Source organism: Oncorhynchus tshawytscha, linkage group LG20 (genome assembly GCF_018296145.1).
Source record: "Oncorhynchus tshawytscha isolate Ot180627B linkage group LG20, Otsh_v2.0, whole genome shotgun sequence".
In the NCBI taxonomy this organism is placed as follows: Eukaryota; Metazoa; Chordata; class Actinopteri; order Salmoniformes; family Salmonidae; genus Oncorhynchus; species Oncorhynchus tshawytscha.
The window spans coordinates 14,074,505-14,093,673 of NC_056448.1; the positions used below are offsets into that span (position 1 = coordinate 14,074,505).

At 44.0% G+C, this 19,169-nt stretch overlaps 1 protein-coding gene across 1 annotated transcript; it reads right to left on the minus strand.

Moving 5' to 3' along the window:
- Nucleotides 1–13,135: 13,135 nt before the first annotated feature.
- On the minus strand, nucleotides 13,136–18,233 carry LOC112219427 (calcium-binding protein P-like). The gene is made up of 2 exons (XM_024380661.2): nucleotides 17,805–18,233; nucleotides 13,136–16,390 (listed from the first exon to the last, which is right to left on the minus strand). Exon 2 carries the CDS (start codon nucleotides 16,378–16,380, stop codon nucleotides 14,527–14,529), a length of 1,854 nt encoding a protein of 617 aa, XP_024236429.2. The 5' UTR covers nucleotides 16,381–16,390; nucleotides 17,805–18,233; the 3' UTR covers nucleotides 13,136–14,526.
- Nucleotides 18,234–19,169: the final 936 nt, after the last annotated feature.

Genomic DNA, 19,169 nt, shown 5'->3' on the forward strand with positions numbered 1-19,169 from the left:
ACAATTTGACTATTGTAGTGGAACATTTGAAAGAGCTTAGGGGTGTTCTCGAAAGGGAACACCAGCCTGACATCAACTGGAATCCGTTAGGATGGGTTCAGTCAGTGTTTGGTGCTTGGGCTGCGACCATTTTCCACTGGTTCATCTATGGTCTAATATTACTGATTGCTCTGTTGCTCATTATCATTTGTGTGAAGAAATTGTTTAATAAAGTGGTTGATGTTGTTCTTACTATGCCCTTGCTTGCAAATGAAGTAGGTGTAGATGAGGAATCTGAGATTGATGGACAACAATCAGGTGAACACAGTGAAATATTCTCACTGGACAGTGTAGAAAGAGAGGGTTCACTGTATATGAATGATTTCCCTGACCCATTCCCTATTCCTGACTATATCTCTGATAGTGGGGAACCCAATTCTAAGCGTGAGGACTTAGAGGGATGACTGTCCTATAGGTTGTAATGAGGCCTGTGTTTAGACACGGGTTCTCTTGTAATTGTGGGAGCATTTATATGTTTTGTTATTTTTATTTTTTACTCAACAAATGTATTATTCTGTATGATTAAACAGGTGCAAGTCTGTATTATGGTATAAACATTGTAAACTCAGTTTCTGAAGGGTGAATACTTACATTGAAGGGATTTGATTCTTTATTATCTTTAAATTTTGATTATGGATTTTTTAATTGTATTATATACTCTGCAACTACTGTTAGTAAGGTGCCACGTTACTATTCTGATTCTTCAGAAGGGACTTAGTCCCTTGAGAGGGGCATGTTGGGGAATAATCAGAATTAGTTGGGTAACATAGATAAGATGTTTTATTTTCATGATATGCTTATGAGTTATTTCTCATAAGAATGTATTTTGTTATTCTATAGTGGTGGCCATTTGCAATTATCTGTTCTCTGTCAGGACTAAGTTGCTTGGGCCGCAGAGAGGGGAGAGGTCAAAGTGTCATCATGTGTAAACATATCTTTTAAACCATGTGAAGGGATGATTGATGGGGAACCAATTATCTCTTGGCTCCACTGTGTCTGTGTGCCAGTCACTCCCTACTTTTCCCATCGGGGAGAGGAGGATGGCAGTGTCTGGAACCATTCTATGTTCCCTCTCTCGTTGCCCCTATCTTGACGTAAAGGCTCACTTTCCTCTCCGTGAGCTTGTCCAGAATTGGTTGTATTTAGGATGGGGTATCTAAAATGACAATTTGATATATATCATTGGGTGGGGGTAATGTCTTGGTACCATTTTGTACCAAGGACGAGATAAGAGCTTTGTTTAGGAGACCAAACTGAACGATAAGTTATAGCCAATTCTGTCTGGCTTAAGGGATATTCCTCTCTGAAGTAAAGTCTTTCTTTGTGTAAGTTCCTAAGACCTGTGGTTTGTCATGTCAACTAGGGGGGCTGGATCTTTGCTATAAAGGATCCCAGTTGCCATTATGTTGACCACTCTCAACTTTTCATTAGAGATACTGAATTGTTGAAAGTCAAAATGCTATTGCAAAAGCTTAATTATTATTAAAGGTGAAGATTAGGCATAACTCTGACTGGTGTGTGATTTGCTCTCTCATCATTTGGTAATTAAGGAAATTTCCACGACATTTGGCGACGAGGATGGGATGTGAATCTTCACTCGGTGACCGCTCCTGACGACCTAGGTAATCGTGCACAAGGGATCCCTCAAACTCGGGATCTCAGGGAGACCACACTTCGGGAACGGAGCAGATGGACCAACCTAAGATCGGAGAGGCAGCGAGCCGAGAGGATACCACATCCCGAACATAGTAAAAAAAAAAGAAATTTAAGAGTTGAGGTGAGCAAACCACACTTGAAGTTGAGTTGATAGGACTTAAGCTTGGTGAAGCCCTAATGGAAGAAGGACCTCATTCTGTGTGTCTGTGTGATTGTCTAAGTGACCCTCAGAGGTGGTGAATTCCAATTATTTTAAATGTGCTAGCCAGGTATGCCCTGGGTTACTCTGTGTGAGTATGTTCTGTGTGGACATCTGACCAGTTCTGTGTGAGCATCTGACCAATCCTGTGTGGGTGATCAGTAAAATTCTGTGTGAAGTACTTAAGGAATTCCTGTTGTAACTGTTTTCTCTCTGTGTGTGTGTGTGTGTGTGTGTGTGTGTGTGTGTGTGTGTGTGTGTGTGTGTGTGTGTGTGTGTGTGTGTGTGTGTGTGTGAGAGAGAGTGTGAGAATGAGAGTGAGATTGTGTGTGTGTGAGACTAAGGAGCCATGGGCGCGCGCGAGTGCAAAGAACCAGGCTTCCGGACCCTCCTACTGGAGCCTTGAAGGTTATGGTAGATAAATGGGGTAGGGATATTCTGGAACAGGTACTTCTATGGCATAGAGAGGGTGGTTTTCCTTTGACAGGGACACTAATTGTGACGCTGTTAGACGAGATAAGACAGAGATTGGTAGAGAAGGAAGGTAAACTAGGAAAAAAGGATCAAATTGACTGGGTGAAATTCAGGAAATGGGAAAGGGAAGCTAACAAACGGAAGAAAAGACAGGACACATTTCGGGGAAAACCCTGTCAGAATATGGTAGGTCAGACTGAGGAAGGAGAAAAGAAGAGGAAAGATGAAACAGTGAGAAGGAATAGGAAGGATGATGATGACAGAGACTGTCCCCCTCCCTACTGTACTCCTCAAACTCTCTACCCAGTGTTGCCGGACCTCCCTCCTCCTCAGGCGCCTCCTGCTGATCCGCTGGATGCAAGACCACTACAACCTGCAGCCCCACCCCCTGTCTCTCCCAACACCACGGTGATTGATAGTCTGGCACGGAGCCTGGCTGAAGTCCTGACAGGGTCTGGAGTGACTCCGGCCAGTCTCACTGGAGGCGCAGTGGGGGGAGTACGCCAGAAGGGAAAAAAAATCAACAATCCTTTTCTCAAGGCTCCTCTAATCAGCTCCAGTGAGGAAAGTGAGGACGGAGGGCACCCCAGCTGACTCCCCCGTTGAAGGACCGTCTACGGGCCAGGACGGAGAGGCGTGTCTCTACCCCCTTCCCATACGACCCAGCATCAGACATGTATCATCAATACCCTCTGATGGCCTGTCCTAACCCTCAGCCTCGACCTGATGATGCTAATGCTGCTGCCGCCGCAGCATGGAACCCCATTGTGTATGTCCAGAGGACGTGGAGACATGATGAAATCAAAGACATTGTAGAGGACCTACCAGACTCAAGTAAGGACGCTGTGAAATATTCAGCAGAGATGAGGGTATTGGTGGGTCAGTACAAACCATCTGCTGCTGAGATAGCCCATATCTGTAAAAAGAAACTGGGACTCAGGTGGGCGGATGTACAGGGACAGTTTGATTGCAACTACCTGTGGGCTGAGAATGGCGCATATCAGGACCAGATAACGGCGCTGCTGACCAGGATTGTGGAGATGTATCCAACTAAGACTGGACTGCAATCAGAGAATGCACTATGAAGAAAGATGAGGGCCTGGAGGCTTTCAGAAAGAGACTTGAGACCTGTTTCAGGCTACACAGTGGTATCAGACCAAACAAACATGCATATGGGGATCTGCTGAAAGACGCCCTGGTGAGGGGTCTGACACCGGGCCTGGAGAAAGCTGTGAGGACTACCTGCATCAGTTGGGAGACTGAGCCATTAGCAACGGTGGTGCAGCACTGCAAGCATGCTGAGAGACAACAAAGTACTCAGAAGGAAGAAAAAATAAAGGAAGAAAAAGTAAAGACACAGAAACTACAGGCTGCTCAGATGACGTTTTACCAGGGAGCAGCCCCAGCAGGGACAGGACGAGGGGGTGGAGTGTGCAGGTGCTACAACTGTGGGAAGCCGGGTCATTTTTCTGCTGACTGCTCTGAGCCAACGAATCCACAGAGGAACAAAGACAGGGGCGGACCGAGAAGAGGGGCCCGAGAGGAGGGGGCAAGAAGAGAAGGAAAAGGAGCACATGCATGGACAGCCCCATTCCAACAACAGCCGTGGCAGCCACCTCCCAACCAATGGCAGGTCGGGCCACCTCACGGGGTCCAGCAACAGCAACAGTGGGGACCACAAGGAGTCCCTCCAGGCAGAGGACAAACTGGAGCCTGGCAGACAGGGCCGCCGGCACAGACGACCCTGTACAATCCAGGACAGGGACAGGAGGAGGAGTATTGACATGATGAGAAGACAGGGACAGTTGTGCTAAAATCCTCAGAGCAACAAGAGCATTTGTTTTTAAAGTGTCACACCCTTCCGAGAGTAGAGCCAACAGTGGAGGCTTGCATCAATGGTGAGTCATTAATATTTCTTGTTGATGCTGGGGCTGCTATGTCTGTCATTAATTGCAAGGCTATGATAAAACCTCCCATGTCTAATGAAATAGTCCAAACTATAGGGGCTTCAGGCCTCCCACTCAGAGAGCAGGTAACTATGCCTCTGCCTGTCTCCTTTTGTGAGGAGAAGTGTCAACATCAACTTCTCTACTCTGACCACTGTCCTGTCAATTTGATGGGCAGGGACCTCCTGTGTAAACTTGGCATCAACATAACATGTGGCCGAACCGGTTTAACTGTTATTCATGAGGAAGAGGAGGAAGTGGGGGAGCAATTGATGTTAATGTCTGAGTGTTGTGACTGGTATTATGCATGGGATGTTGATGATGAGGTGCCCAATATTGCTTGTGTTTTCTCAATGGCCAAAACCCATTGGGGCCACGAGGGCAGTTTTATGTCTGAAGCAGGCTTACATTGCACCTCCAATTTTTCACCATTGACAAGAGATCTCCATTATGAGAAACAATGGCTGTGTGATACATTACAGAATGAGTCAGTGCAGTGTGAGGGTTTATACTGTAGCAGTGATTTCTGTGATTTAGGGGTTAATCTAACCCCTGCACAGAAAGAGCTCTACCTGTTTGAGGATAGCGCACCACACGTGTCCCTGGCAAAATCAGACAGAGTAGAATGGGTGGATACTGGAATTTGGATGAAATGCTTGGTTGATGCTATAGACAGGGAGATGCGCCCTGATGGGTCAACTTATTCACCCAGCACACTGACAAGTTGTTACCCACTCAGTTGGGGAACACCAACTGAGAGGGGTGTGCAAGGTGTTGATCAGGTTTCTTTTTCTACCAATATCATGTTGTTGAGTGAAGACTCACCCCTCCTGAGAGGGGTCCCTGAATGCCTATGGGCAAGGGACAAGTATGATTTTGGGAGAATAGAGGGAGCTGAGCCAATGGTAGTCCCTCCTAAAGATTTCAGGCGCCCGTCTAGAGCACAGTATCCACTCAGTAGGGAGGCAATAGCAGGTATTACACCTGTTCATGCATCCTTGTTAGCTAATGGTGCTTTAATTCCCTGTCCAGAATCACCCTGTAACACCCCTATCTTACCTGTTAGAAAACCTTCAGGTGATTGGAGATTTGTCCAGGACTTAAGGCCTGTGAACGATGCAGTTTTTGCCCGTGCCCCGGTGGTTCCTAATGTTACTACACTGTTGGGGGCGGTACCACCCACAGCAGAGTGGTTCTCTGTGATTGATTTGACAAATGCATTTTTCAGTATTCCAGTGGCACCAGAATCTCAGTTCTGGTTTGCTTTCACGTTTCTAGGGAAGCGATTTACTCGGACCGTGGCTCCAATGGGTTACGTGGAATCCGCCGCAATTTTTTCAGCGGCTTTAGCACAAAATCTGGAGGGTTTTATACCCCCTGAGGGCAGCACTCTGATTCAGTATGTGGATGATTTGTTGTTGTGCTCCAGCTCAATGGAAACTTGTGAAACTGATACTCGTGCTCTGTTGATATTTCTCACTGAGAATGGCCTCAAAGTTTCAAAGAAGAAGTTATAGTTGGTTTCACAGGCAGTGAGGTATTTGGGTCATGACATCTCTCCCAATGGCAGGCAGCTGGGTAAAGAGAGGATACAGGCTATTCTCTCTGTCCCACAGCCGGTTACTAAACGACACATGATGTCATTGACTGGTATGGCAGGGTATTGTAGGGCGTGGTTACCTGACTATGCTGAGGTGGTGCAGCCGCTTGCTGACCTTATTTATGGCCACAAAATGGCTGTGAGTGACAAAATTAAGTGGACACCAGAGGGACTGACTGCTCTGACCAGACTGAAACAACTCATGACTACTTCTCCCTGTTTGGGGCTCCCTGACCATTCTAAACCTTTTAACCTCTTTGTTTGTGAGAAAAATGGTTTTATGTCATCTGTTTTAACACGGGAACATGGAGGAAAGCAGTGCCCAGTTGGGTATTATTCCAAACAGCTGGACAGTGTGGCCAGAGGTCTGGTTTGTTGCTTGAGAGCTGTGGCTGCTGCTACTGAAGCTGTTCTGGCTTGTGCAGATATTGTTGCCATGTGTGAACTCACTGTACACGTTCCTCATGCTGTACATGCTCTTATTTCACAGGCAAAGACGGCCCATCTAACACCAGCTCGAATGCTCCATTATCAGAATGTTCTTCTGACAATGTGTCATGTGACCCTGAAGAGGTGCACTGTGTTAAATCCTGCTACTTTGTTGCCCACCGAGGATGATGGAGAGCCGCACGACTGTGCTGAACTGTTGGAGCTTGTCTCTAAACCAAGGTCGGATTTAACTGATGTCCCTTTGCAAAACGCACATTTGGAACTGTTTGTAGATGGCTCTGCTCAGCGTTCTGAGAAAGGAGAACCATTGGTTGCGTATGCAGTTACTACTGCCTCAACCACACTGGAAAGTGCTAAATTACCCTCCCACCTTTCTGCTTAAGCAGCAGAACTCTTTGCACTCACTAGAGCTTGCATATTAGCTAAAGGCCAGTCTGCTACAATCTATACAGATAGCAGATATGCCTTTGGTGTGGTACATGATTTTGGTACTCTGTGGAAACAGCGCGGCTTCCTGACCTCCTCTGGTAAGGTAATCTCTCATTCAAAACTTGTTGATAACTTGCTAAAAGCTATTTTGCTCCCTTCTGAAATTGCTGTTTGTAAGTGCCTTGCTCATGCTAACTCTTCCGACCCTGTCTCCAAAGGTAATGCTATGGCTGGCTTGGCAGCTAAGGAAGCAGCTGTCTCTTTGGAGGCCCCTGTGTTACAGATGGTTTTACTTCCTGATAATAACCTCTTCTCTCCCACTGATATCTCTGACTTGCAATCCTCTGTAGGTCCTGTTGAGTTGAGGAAGTGGAAACGACTATGTACATATGACCAGGTGCAGAAACTCTGGCTGTTTCCCCTACTTAGCTATGTTGTCACATGGAAGGGACCATGTGTCAAAGGGGGGAGTTGTTGATTTTGTAAATACATTTTGGTTTGCACCTGGGTTTTCTGTGTTTGCTGAACAATTTTGTGCAAAATGTGTGATTTATATGACTAACAACATAAGAAGAGGGATTCCCATGCCACTGTCGGCTCATCCGACCCCTGAAGGACCATTTGAACACATAATGATGGATTTTATTGAACTCTCTCCTTGTCAAGGTTACAAATATTGTCTGGTGATAGTGGATGCTTTCTCCAAGTGGGTAGAAGCATTCCCATGTCGACATTCCACTGCTATGGCAGTAGCCAAGAATCTCATTAGGGAGATCATCCCAAGGTGGGGGTTACCATCTAAATTAACCAGCGACAATGGCTCCCACTTTGTAAACCTGGTGATACAGAACTTGTCTGAGAGTCTGCAGATAGACCTCAGGACCCATTGTAGCTATAGGCCGCAATCTGGTGGTTTAATTGAACGCGCTAATCAAACCCTGAAATCTAAGATGGTGAAGCTTATGGCAGAGACGGGGCTTTCTTGGGTCACTGTGATCCCCCTGGCTCTGATGTACATGCGAGGGAGGCCCCACAGAACCACTGGACTGGCTCCTCATGAGGTTCTGACAGGTAGACCAATGAGGATGATTAATTCTCCCTTCCCACAGAACAAGCTGACACTGATGGGCTGTGACGATGACATGGTAAGTTATTGTACTGCTCTAAACAATGTTCTGAAGGCTATTTTCCCCAGGGTGAAAGCGGCTCTACCCCAGCCACTGGTGGGGATTCTGCACAAACTGCAACCAGGTGACTGGGTGGTGGTGAAAGACCTGAGACGAAAGCATTGGAACCAGCAGAGGTGGACTGGACCATACCAGGTGATGCTGATTACCCCCACTGCTGTTTGCGTAGCTGAAAGGTCTACTTGGATCCATGCCAATCACTGCAGGAAGGTGCCATACTGCCCACCAGACCCTGAGGATGGAGGACCAGAGACGCCGGAAGTCACTGACTAGAGGGGAGGATCAGGCCCATACTCTACGCATCATGTTTCTTGCTCTGGTCTTGAGCCTTCTCATTACAGTTGCCATATGGACAGTGACTCAAGGACAACCGGTCCTGGAAAGACAACATGGTACGGACTCGACTGATAACCGTTCAGTCCCACTGCGGGACTTAAATAACAGCCACTCCAGCTCGAGCCAACGGCAGGCTCAGGACAGGAGTCCAGCAAACAATAGCCGCTCCCATATCGAAAGAAGAAGAAGGTCAATGCATCCACTGGATGAGCATCACAGTAGGAATCACGAGGGAAACACTTGGTGGTCACTGCTTAACTATACAGTAAAGACTGAACTGATGTTAGGAAATACCTCATGTTATGTATGTAGCTTGTTTCCACATTCAGCGATCTCCCCATTCTTACAGTATTCAGTAGAGGTCAGCATTAATGACACTCTATGTGCACTAGAGGTGCTCTTGTCCAATGAGAACACAGGGGGTCAACCTTCACTAGGTAGAACACAGGGATAAATGCATTAATTTACCGGGGGGATTTGATTGTTCACATTGGTGTAGTAGAATCATCTTAGAACCTAGATCCCATGTACCAGAACCTATTCAAGTCCAACCCCGGCGAACCCCATTTAGGACCTGTCATTGTCACAATCCAAGCAATATTTCCATACCACAATTGAATATATCCTATCTGGGAATGTCAACATGTGTCAATTATAGTGTTTTCCTAATAGGATGTAGCTGGAAGAAGGGAACATCCAGCTCTGGATACCCCATTAGACTGAGGGTGGGACACACCATTTGATGCTGAAACTGACGAGCGTTCTCCTCATCAATTTGGCTCGGCAACATTTACTGATCATTACTGGATTTGTGGTGATAAAGCTTATCTCTACCTACCCACAAATTGGACAGGGTGCTGTATTTTTGGAAAACTAAACATCTCCCTTGTGGTAATGCATAAAACTAATTCCTCTATTCCAAGCAGTTTAAGACTAATTAAGAGGGACATCTCGCAATACAATAATGTCCCTAGTGACTCTCGGCGATCCTCGAAATTGGAAAAGTTCTGGCGTGGTTTAATCCCCTGGTATGGGGCATCGGAGAATGCACATGCATTGGATAGGCTAGGATATCATTTGGAATCCCTGGTAAATTTGACCACTGCAGGGTTTTCTATGATAAGACCAGAATTACAAGCCACTCAACTCATGGCAACACAAAATAGGGTGGCACTTGACATGTTTCTAGCACGTGAAGGAGGGGTGTGTCAAATTATAGGAGATCACTGTTGTACATTTATACCCCAGGGAGAGGACAATTTGACTATTGTAGTGGAACATTTGAAAGAGCTTAGGGTGTTCTCGAAAGGGAACACCAGCCTGACATCAACTGGAATCCGTTAGGATGGGTTCAGTCAGTGTTTGGTGCTTGGGCTGCAACCATTTTCCACTGGTTCATCTATGGTCTAATATTGCTGATTGCTCTGTTGCTCATTATCATTTGTGTGAAGAAATTGTTTAATAAAGTGGTTGATGTTGTTCTTACTATGCCCTTGCTTGCAAATGAAGTAGGTGTAGATGAGGAATCTGAGATTGATGGACAACAATCAGGTGAACACAGTGAAATATTCTCACTGGACAGTGTAGAAAGAGAGGGTTCACTGTATATGAATGATTTCCCTGACCCATTCCCTATTCCTGACTATATCTCTGATAGTGGGGAACCCAATTCTAAGCGTGAGGACTTAGAGGGATGACTGTCCTATAGGTTGTAATGAGGCCTGTGTTTAGACACTGGTTCTCTTGTAATTGTGGGAGCATTTATATGTTTTGTTAATTTTTTATCTCAACAAATGTATTATTCTGCATGATTAAACAGGTGCAAGTCTGTATTATGGTATACACATTGTAAACTTAGTTTCTGAAGGGTGAATACTTACATGGAAAGGATTTGATTGTTATCTTTCAATTTTGATTATGTATTTTTAATTGTATTATATACTCTGCAACTACTGTTAGTAAGGTGCCATGTTACTATTCTGATTCTTCAGAAGGGACTTAGTCCCTTGAGAGGGGCATGTTGGGGATTAATCAGAATTAGTTGGGTAACATAGATAAGATGTTTTATTTTCATGATATGCTTATGAGTTATTTCTCATAAGAATGTATTTTGTTATTCTATAGTGGTGGCCATTTGCAATTATCTGTTCTCTGTCAGGACTAAGTTGCTTGGGCCGCAGAGAGGGGAGAGGTCAAGGTGTCATCATGTGTAAACATATCTTTTAAACCATATGAAGGGATGATTGATGGGGAACCAATTATCTCTTGGCTCCACTGTGTCTGTGTGCCAGTCACTCCCTACTTTTCCCATCGGGGAGAGGAGGATGGCAGTGTCTGGAACCATTCTATGTTCCCTCTCTCGTTGCCCCTATCTTGACCTAAAGGCTCACTTTCCTCTCTGTGAGCTTGTCCAGAATTGGTTGTATTTAGGATGGGGTATCTAAAATGACAATTTGATATATATCATTGGATGGGGGTAATGTCTTGGTACCATTTTGTACCAAGGACGAGATAAGAGCTTTGTTTAGGAGACCAAACTGAACGATAAGTTATAGCCAATTCTGTCTGGCTTAAGGGATATTCCTCTCTGAAGTAAAGTCTTTCTTTGTGTAAGTTCCTAAGACCTGTGGTTTGTCATGTCAACTAGGGGGGCTGGATCTTTGCTATAAAGGATCCCAGTTGCCATTATGTTGACCACTCTCAACTTTTCAATAGAGATACTGAACTGTTGAAAGTCAAAATGCTATTGCAAAAGCTTTATTATTATTAAAGGTGAAGATTAAGCATAACTCTGACTGGTGTGTGATTTGCTCTCTCATCATTTGGTAAATGAAAGACAGGGTCTTTCAGCATGACAATGATCCCAAACACACCGCCCGGGCAACGAAGGAGTGGCTTCGTAAGAAGCATTTCAAGGTCCAGGAGTGGCCTAGCCAGTCTCCAGATCTCAACCCCATAGAAAATCTTTGGAGGGAGTTGAAAGTCTGTGTTGCCCAGCAACAGCCCCAAAACATCACTGCTCTAGAGGAGATCTGCATGGAGGAATGGGCCAAAATACCAGCAACAGTGTGTGAAAACCTTGTGAAGACTTACAGAAAACGTTTGACCTCTGTCATTGCCAACAAAGGGTATATAACAAAGTATTGAGATAAACTTTTGTTATTGACCAAATACTTATTTTCCACCATAATTTGCAAATAAATTCATTAAAAAATCCTACAGTGTGATTTTCAGGATTTCTTTTTCTCATTTTGTCTGTCATAGTTTAAGTGTACCTATGATGAAAATTACAGGCCTCTCTCTCGTCTTTTTAAGTGTGAGAACTTGCACAATTGGTGGCTGAATTAATACTTTTTTGCCCCACTGTATTTGTTTGGGTAAAATGAACATTTTTATTTTATTCTTTAAAATACTGACAACATTTCTCCCAAATTCCAGATAAAAATATTGTCATTTAGAGCATTTATTTGCAGAAAATGACAACTGGTCAAAATAACAAAAAAGAAGCCGTGTTGTAAGACCTCTAATAATGCAAAGGAAATAAGTTCTTATTAATTTTTAAACAACACCATACTAATGTTTCAACTTTGGGGAGACAGGGTAGCCTAGTGGTTAGAGCGTTGAACTAGTAACCAGAAGGTTGCATGTTCAAACCCCCGACCTGTTCTGCCCCTGAACAGGCGGTTAACCCCCTGTTCCTAGGCTGTCATTGAAAATAAGAATTTGTTCTTAACTGACTTGCCTAGTAAAGTGAAGAGTTCAGAAATCAATATTTGGTGGAATAACCCTGATTTTCAATCACAGCTTTCATGTGTCTTGGCATGCTCTCCACCAGTCTTTCACATTGATGTTGGGTGACTTTATGCCTCTCCTGGCACAAAACATTCAAGCAGCTCGGATTGGTTTGATGGCTTGTGACCATCCATCTTCCTCTTGATCACAGTCCAGAGGTTTTCAATGGGGTTCAGGTCTGGAGATTGGGCTGGCCATGACAGGGTCTTGATCTGGTGGTCCTCCATTCACACCTTGATTGACCAAATTTCACAGTGGGTGTGAGACCTGGGGAGGCCTACAAGCCACAGTATTTTGGTCTGACAACACTGCATCTTTTTTATTATTTTGACAAGTTGTCATTTTCTGCAAATAAGTGCTCTAAATGACAATATTTTTATCTGGAATTTGGGAGAAATGTTGTCAGTAGTTTATAGAATTAAACAAAAATGTTGCTTTATTATGTTAATGTTAATTATTATGCATGTGGCAGTAGTTAAGTTCAGGACCATATAGTGACATGGATAAGTATAGGGGAGGGGATCAGAAAACAGAGATGAAAAGGCCTTCCCTCTGCATTTGGATTAAAATACTTGAAATTAAACTCAACAGTATAGTACTTCAAGTATAAGCATTGTGTGCCAGGCTTCAGCAAATATTGGAAAAATATTGGAAGTTTTTTTTTCTTATCACAGAAACACACAAAAATTGCTTTAAATTAATAATAGGCGTAGTATTCCGTTCATAATCAAATACATATTTTTAGTGAATGAGATGAGTTTAGGTATTTGTGCTCTGTTGTAAAGATAGCTTAATTATCATTATTCATTTCACGCTGCCAACTGGCAGGCACAAACCATGTCTGTTCGATTTCCTCACTCAGTAATGACTGTTCTGTAACAATTTCCCTGAGGCAACTAGTTTCCTAGTAACATATGTCTTTAAAAGCTTATATGTGCTCTGTGATATAATTATGGTAACTGCCCTCATGTTTTCCTAGACGAGAATGACCGCACATTTTCAATGAGCACAAAAGGAAGTGCGATTGTGTTTTTTAAAATTCTTTTAGTTTTTAGTCATTCTGTACTTGGGAAATGGAAGAAGACATCAGTCATTTCAGCAAGATAATGGTAAAATTCCCCATTGAGTTAGAGCATGACAAAGTGGTTAATTTAAAGACACATTAAAACAATGCATGTTGTTCTCTATGTTAAAACCAATATAAATGAGTTAATCACTAAATAGATCCTTGAAAAAAAAGGAAAAAGAAGAGTAATTTATATCCATTCGCCAAGCGAAATAAGTGCACTTCTGATAACCAGGGGACAGGAGGACATGGAGAGGAAGACTAGATGGGGAGGTAGAGAGATGGGACAAGAGAGCACAAAAGAAAAATAGGAACAGAAATAGGGATTGATTAATAACAAAACTCTGACCATTCCCTACTTAATTATTATAAGTATTTACAAAACAGGCAACTTTTAAAACCAAATACTGCAGACCACATAAGATCGAACATTTAGAGTACAAATTCAAATATCATGTGAACTATTATGTAATAGTTCAATAGCCCCAACAGTACACATTTTTATTGTAGCCCCGGACAAGCACACCTGTTTCAACTTGTCAACTAATCATCAGGCCCTCAATGAGTTGAATCCGTTATGTTTATCCAGGGCTACAACAAAAATGTGTGTGGTTGTGGGTTTGGAGTTGGGAACCACTGATGTACAGTATAACGCACATGGAAATGCATGAATAAAATGGATTTAAAATGACAAATGGTCAACATAATGCTTGTCTGTGCTTTCTGTGGAACCACTTTGGCAAAAAGACACTGAACCCCTAATCGGATGATAGTACCTTATATGGTGGCAAAAAAGTGCTGTAATAATGTTTGTTTATCTAGTGTATCTGCATTTAATTAAAGTCATATGGTGTACTGATGAGACTTGCTACTTTTGCTTTTATACTTCCCCTTTGTCTACACGACTGACTCATGGTTTTGGACTTACAGACAAAATGCTGTTATTCCATATTTAGCAGTAGACTGAACTAAGCTGTAAGAGACAAGCAGGACAGCTGGTTTCGGTTTATTTTAGAAATAGTGTTGAGATATCGAACACTTAAAGTACAAATACCATGTGAAGAATCATGTACAGCAGTGGTTCCCAACTCCGGTCCTCGAGTACCCCCTTACAGTACATATTTTTATTGGTCCTCATTTTGCTGGAAGTTCACTGGAAGTTATTTTCCACTGGCTTCCTTTCCTTGTCCCCTTTCCTTCATGACCACAGATTAGTTAAAGGATTGGTTATATCTCCACCTACACCTTGTTTAATTAACCTATCCTCACAAGAAATCAGTGGCATATTGAGGAGGGGTGACTAGGAAATGAAGCTATTCCATACAACTGGGACATGGCTATGTGTTCCTGTCTTACTGCAGCAGGAGAGTGCTGCTCAGGACCATGAGGAAGGTGGTTATCAGCTGTACCAGCCCCTGGCTAAGGAGGTTACTGTGACTGTTCTCATACTTGTTGTTGTTGTTGTTGTTGCTGTCGCTGCTACGTTCAGCTGTCTGCTTCTCCAGGAAACGCTCAGAGTAGTTCATGTACAGCTCCACACACTTACGGTTCTTCAGCTGCTCCACCAATGCAGGGTAGCCAATCTCCTCAATGCTCACTGTGAGGCCGTCATCCTCCTCCTTACCCATATCCTCTCCAGCTATCTCCACAGGGGCTGGGGTGAGGGGCTTCACTGTGTCTGTTCCCCCCTGGTTGCTAGCTGGACTGCTGTTCCCCACCTCAGGAGTGATGGGCAGGCTTTGGCTGTTGGCTCCCTGGGGGTTGTTCCTCTGGTTGTTAGGTGTAGCCTGGGAGTCGCTGGCCTGATCCTGCAGAAGGTCGTTCCTCTTCATGCAGGTATCCATGAAGCTGTCGTAGGACTCTGCCCGCGGTGGTACTTTGTAGGTATAGTCCCGGCCATAGTCGTTTTCATCTGTGGAGCGTTCACCGTATTTGCTGTACATGTAGTTGTTGTAGGACTGCTCCTCCTGAGTGTTGCGGAAGTTGAAATGTGGGCGGGGGAAACGCCCAAGGCCATAGCCTACTGCCATACCTGCCACGGCCCCAACCCCTGCGGCCATAAGAGCCTTCTTAGCAAAGCCCTTGGACTGAGTAGATGGGTAGTGCCCCATATTCTGAACTGAGCGTGAGAATGGAGAGCCACCTCCCATACCCCCATGCCCACCTCCATAACCATAGCGGGGACTGAGGATCTTATTGTTTGGGTTCCAGTTGGGTTGGTAACCTCCTCCCATCCCTCTACCAGGGTAGCCCCCTGCCTGCCCCCAGCCAGTATTTCCCCCTCTTACTGGGTAACCTCCAGCTGGGTATCCCGGATTGACTCCTCCTCTCCCTGGGTTCTGGTTGGGGTAGCCACCTGCTGCAGGGTAACCACCTGCTGCTGGATTCTGGTTTGGATAACCCCCAGGATTTGCCCGGCCTGGATACTGCTGGTTGGGATAGCCACCAGCAGCTGGGTAACCTCCAGCTACAGGGTTCTGGTTTGGATATCCCCCAGGATTGGCTCTGCCTGGATACTGCTGGTTGGGATAGCCACCTGCTGCAGGATAGCCACCAGCGGCTGGGTAACCTCCAGCTGCAGGGTTCTGGTTTGGATATCCCCCAGGATTGGCTCTGCCTGGATACTGCTGGTTGGGATAGCCACCTGCTGCAGGATAGCCACCAGCGGCTGGGTAACCTCCAGCTGCAGGGTTCTGGTTTGGATTTCCCCCAGGATTGGCTCTGACTGGATACTGCTGGTTGGGGTAGCCACCTGCAGCAGGATAGCCACCTGCAGCAGGATAGCCACCTGCAGCAGGATAGCCACCTGCAGCAGGGTAGCCACCTGCAGCAGGGTAGCCACCTGCAGCAGGGTAGCCACCTGCAGCAGGGTAGCCACCCGCAGCAGGGTAGCCACCTGCAGCAGGGTAGCCACCTGCAGCAGGGTAACCACCGGCTGGGTTCTGGTTCTGATTGGTACCTCTCCCTGGATAACTACCTCCTGCTGGGTATGAGTTGGGGTTCCTGTTGGGGCTCTGTGGTTGTCTGGGGTAGCTTCCCGTCTGCGTGTTTGATGTTTTTGATGGCTTTTTTTCTGAACCCCTGTTGTTGGATGAAGACTTTTTGCTGCTGCTACTGCTGACACTTCTCTTGGCCCATGTAGAGTCAGTATGAAGTAGAGCCAGGAGGGCCAGAGACACAAAGGCCAGCTCACATAGCTTCCCCATGATGAATGCCCTGGGGGAAAAGATTATGGCGTCATTTACATATTTGGACTAACACAGAACCCAAACCGGCTGCGCGTGTGCGCCCTCGGGCATAGATTTATTTTGTCCCCCTACACCAAACGTGATCACGACACGCAGGTTAAAATATCAAAACAAACTCTGAACCAATGACATTCATTTGGGGACAGGTCGAAAAGCATTAAACATTTATGTCAATTTAGCTAGTTAGCTTGCACTTACTAGCTAATTTGTCCTATTTAGCTAGCTTGCTGTTGCTTGCTAATTTGTCCTGGGATATAAACATTAGGTTGTTATTTTACCTGAAATGCACAAGGTTCTCTACTCGGACAATTAATCCACACATAAAACGGTCAACCGAATCATTTCTAGTCATCTCTCCTCCTTCCAGGCTTTTTCATCTTTGAATTTATATGGTGATTGGCATCTAAACTTTCATAGTATTACCAGACAACCGGCAACAGGTTCATCTTTCAATCACCCACGTGGGTATAACCAATGAGGAGATGGGACGTGGGTACCTGCTTCTATAAACCAATGAGGAGATGGGAGAGGCAGGACTTGCAGGCTATCTGCGTCAGAAATAGAAAGGACTTCTATTTTAGCCCTTGGCAATGCAGACACTCGTTGACACCGCAGCTGTGTAGGTGCAATAATTGAATAACATAGATTTCTACATTTATTTTGCAAAGCTCGGGCACGCGACGCGAGTGGTGTGGTCAGCCTGTTAGTCCAATAATCTTTCTGAAGCCTTATTCCCTTATTTCTGTTTTGATTTAAAACTGAGCTAACACAGTCAGGTCACTGACACTCCCGTCGCTGACGGTAACATGTATTTGCTTAATTATACGTCTAAGCCTACCGTGTTGTTTCCAGAAAAAATGTTGACAATATTCTCCTTAAAGTAACAGAAAATAACATGTAGCCATAGCTGCGGGAAGATGTTTGAAGGGGGGTTGCTGAAAGAAACATCGCCGGTGTTACAGACGGATATATCGGTCCGCTAATACAGGACTAGTAAAGGCCCAGTCCACTACCTTTGTGAAGAAAAATAATAATTTCTAAAGAATTTATATTTTTCGGCTTTTATTTCAAGCTAATCAGTAGGCTAAATGTAATCAAATTGGCTACCACGGTGCCATAAAAGACAACACATATCCACGGGAAGATGTACTTTTTATGTATATACAATATGTCATCTCTTTTATCTCAGATATAACTGGAGCGTGAAGGAATATTAGGCTATTCACGCAGTTCTATTTTTTGGAAGCGGACCCGTTATTTGCATATTATAATACGGTTTTATTCAATAAAATGGCGCTATAGCGCTTTTATGCACGACAGCCCAGGCTGTATGTCACCTGCTACTTATTTACAACGAATGGGAATATCGTAAAATAACATACCGTTGCTGATTCGAGACGATTCTGTTCCTTTTGAAGAAAGTAGTGTTTTCAATCTAACTGTTTCTGTTATGATTCTGTCATTCACTCAATGCTTTCATCCAGAAGGGAGGGATCTATTTATCATGGATCACCGCACATAGTCTATTCGTCCCTGTCATAGCACTCATAGCGGTGACAATATTAACACATTCTGTCCCTGTTTAAAGCCATTTAATACAGACTTCAGTTCACTCTATATTTTATCAACATTTAGGCTAGGCTAAGCAATCAATTTGAAATCCGCTGTAATGTGAATTTACGGACAAATCCCATTCGCTTCCAATGCATGATTCAGCTAATGTCCAATGCATTCAACCATTTTAGTGCTAACAACTTCTTATAGGAATGCTTACTCAATTTATTGCCATACTGCTACACTTTTTCCACCAACACCCACTACGGATATTACTCATACTTTCCATACTTTCCATAGGCCTGCTACTGTAGCCTGTATGTGTCATACAAAGAGAAGTGATACAAAATCACAGTGGAACCCAAAACAACTGCGTTGTTCTTGCTGTGGCCGCAAAGCCTATCCAAAGTTGACATGTTGTGAACACCAGGTGGGGACAAATGGATGTATAAGAGTTCATATTTTTGGGTTCAGGAATGATTCAAATCAAATTAAAATCAAAACAAATTCTATTGGTCGTGTACACAGATTTGGAAATGTTATCGCTGGTACAGCGAAATGATTGTGTTTCTAGCTCCAACAGTGCAGTAATACCTAGCAATAAAAATAGTAAAATAAAAACACAATAGGCCTCCTACACACATAATCCAGAAAAATTAAGAAATATCAGGACGAGCAATGTCAGAGACTGGACTATAAATATATATACATATAATGTATGTATATGCATACAGTACCAGTCAAACGTTTGGACACACCTACTCATTCAAGCGTTTATCTTTATTTTTTAAAACTATTTTCTACATTGTAGAATAACGGTGATGACATAAAAACTATGAAATAACACATATGGAGTCATGTAGAAACCAAAAAAGTGTTAAACAAATCTAAATATATTTTATATTTGAGATTCTTCAAAGTAGCCACCCTTTGCCTTGATGACAGCTTTGCACATTCTTGGCACTCTCTCAACCAGCTTAATGAGGTAGTTACCTGGAATGCATTTCAATTAACAGGTGTGCCTGGTTAAGGGTACATTTTGGGAATTTCTTTCCTTCTTAATGCATTTGAGCCCATCAGTTGTGTTGTTACAAGGTAGAGGTGGTATACAGAAGATAGCCCTATTTAGTAATGATCAAGTCCATATTATGGCAAGAACAGCTCAAATAAGCAAAGATAAAACAACAGTCCAT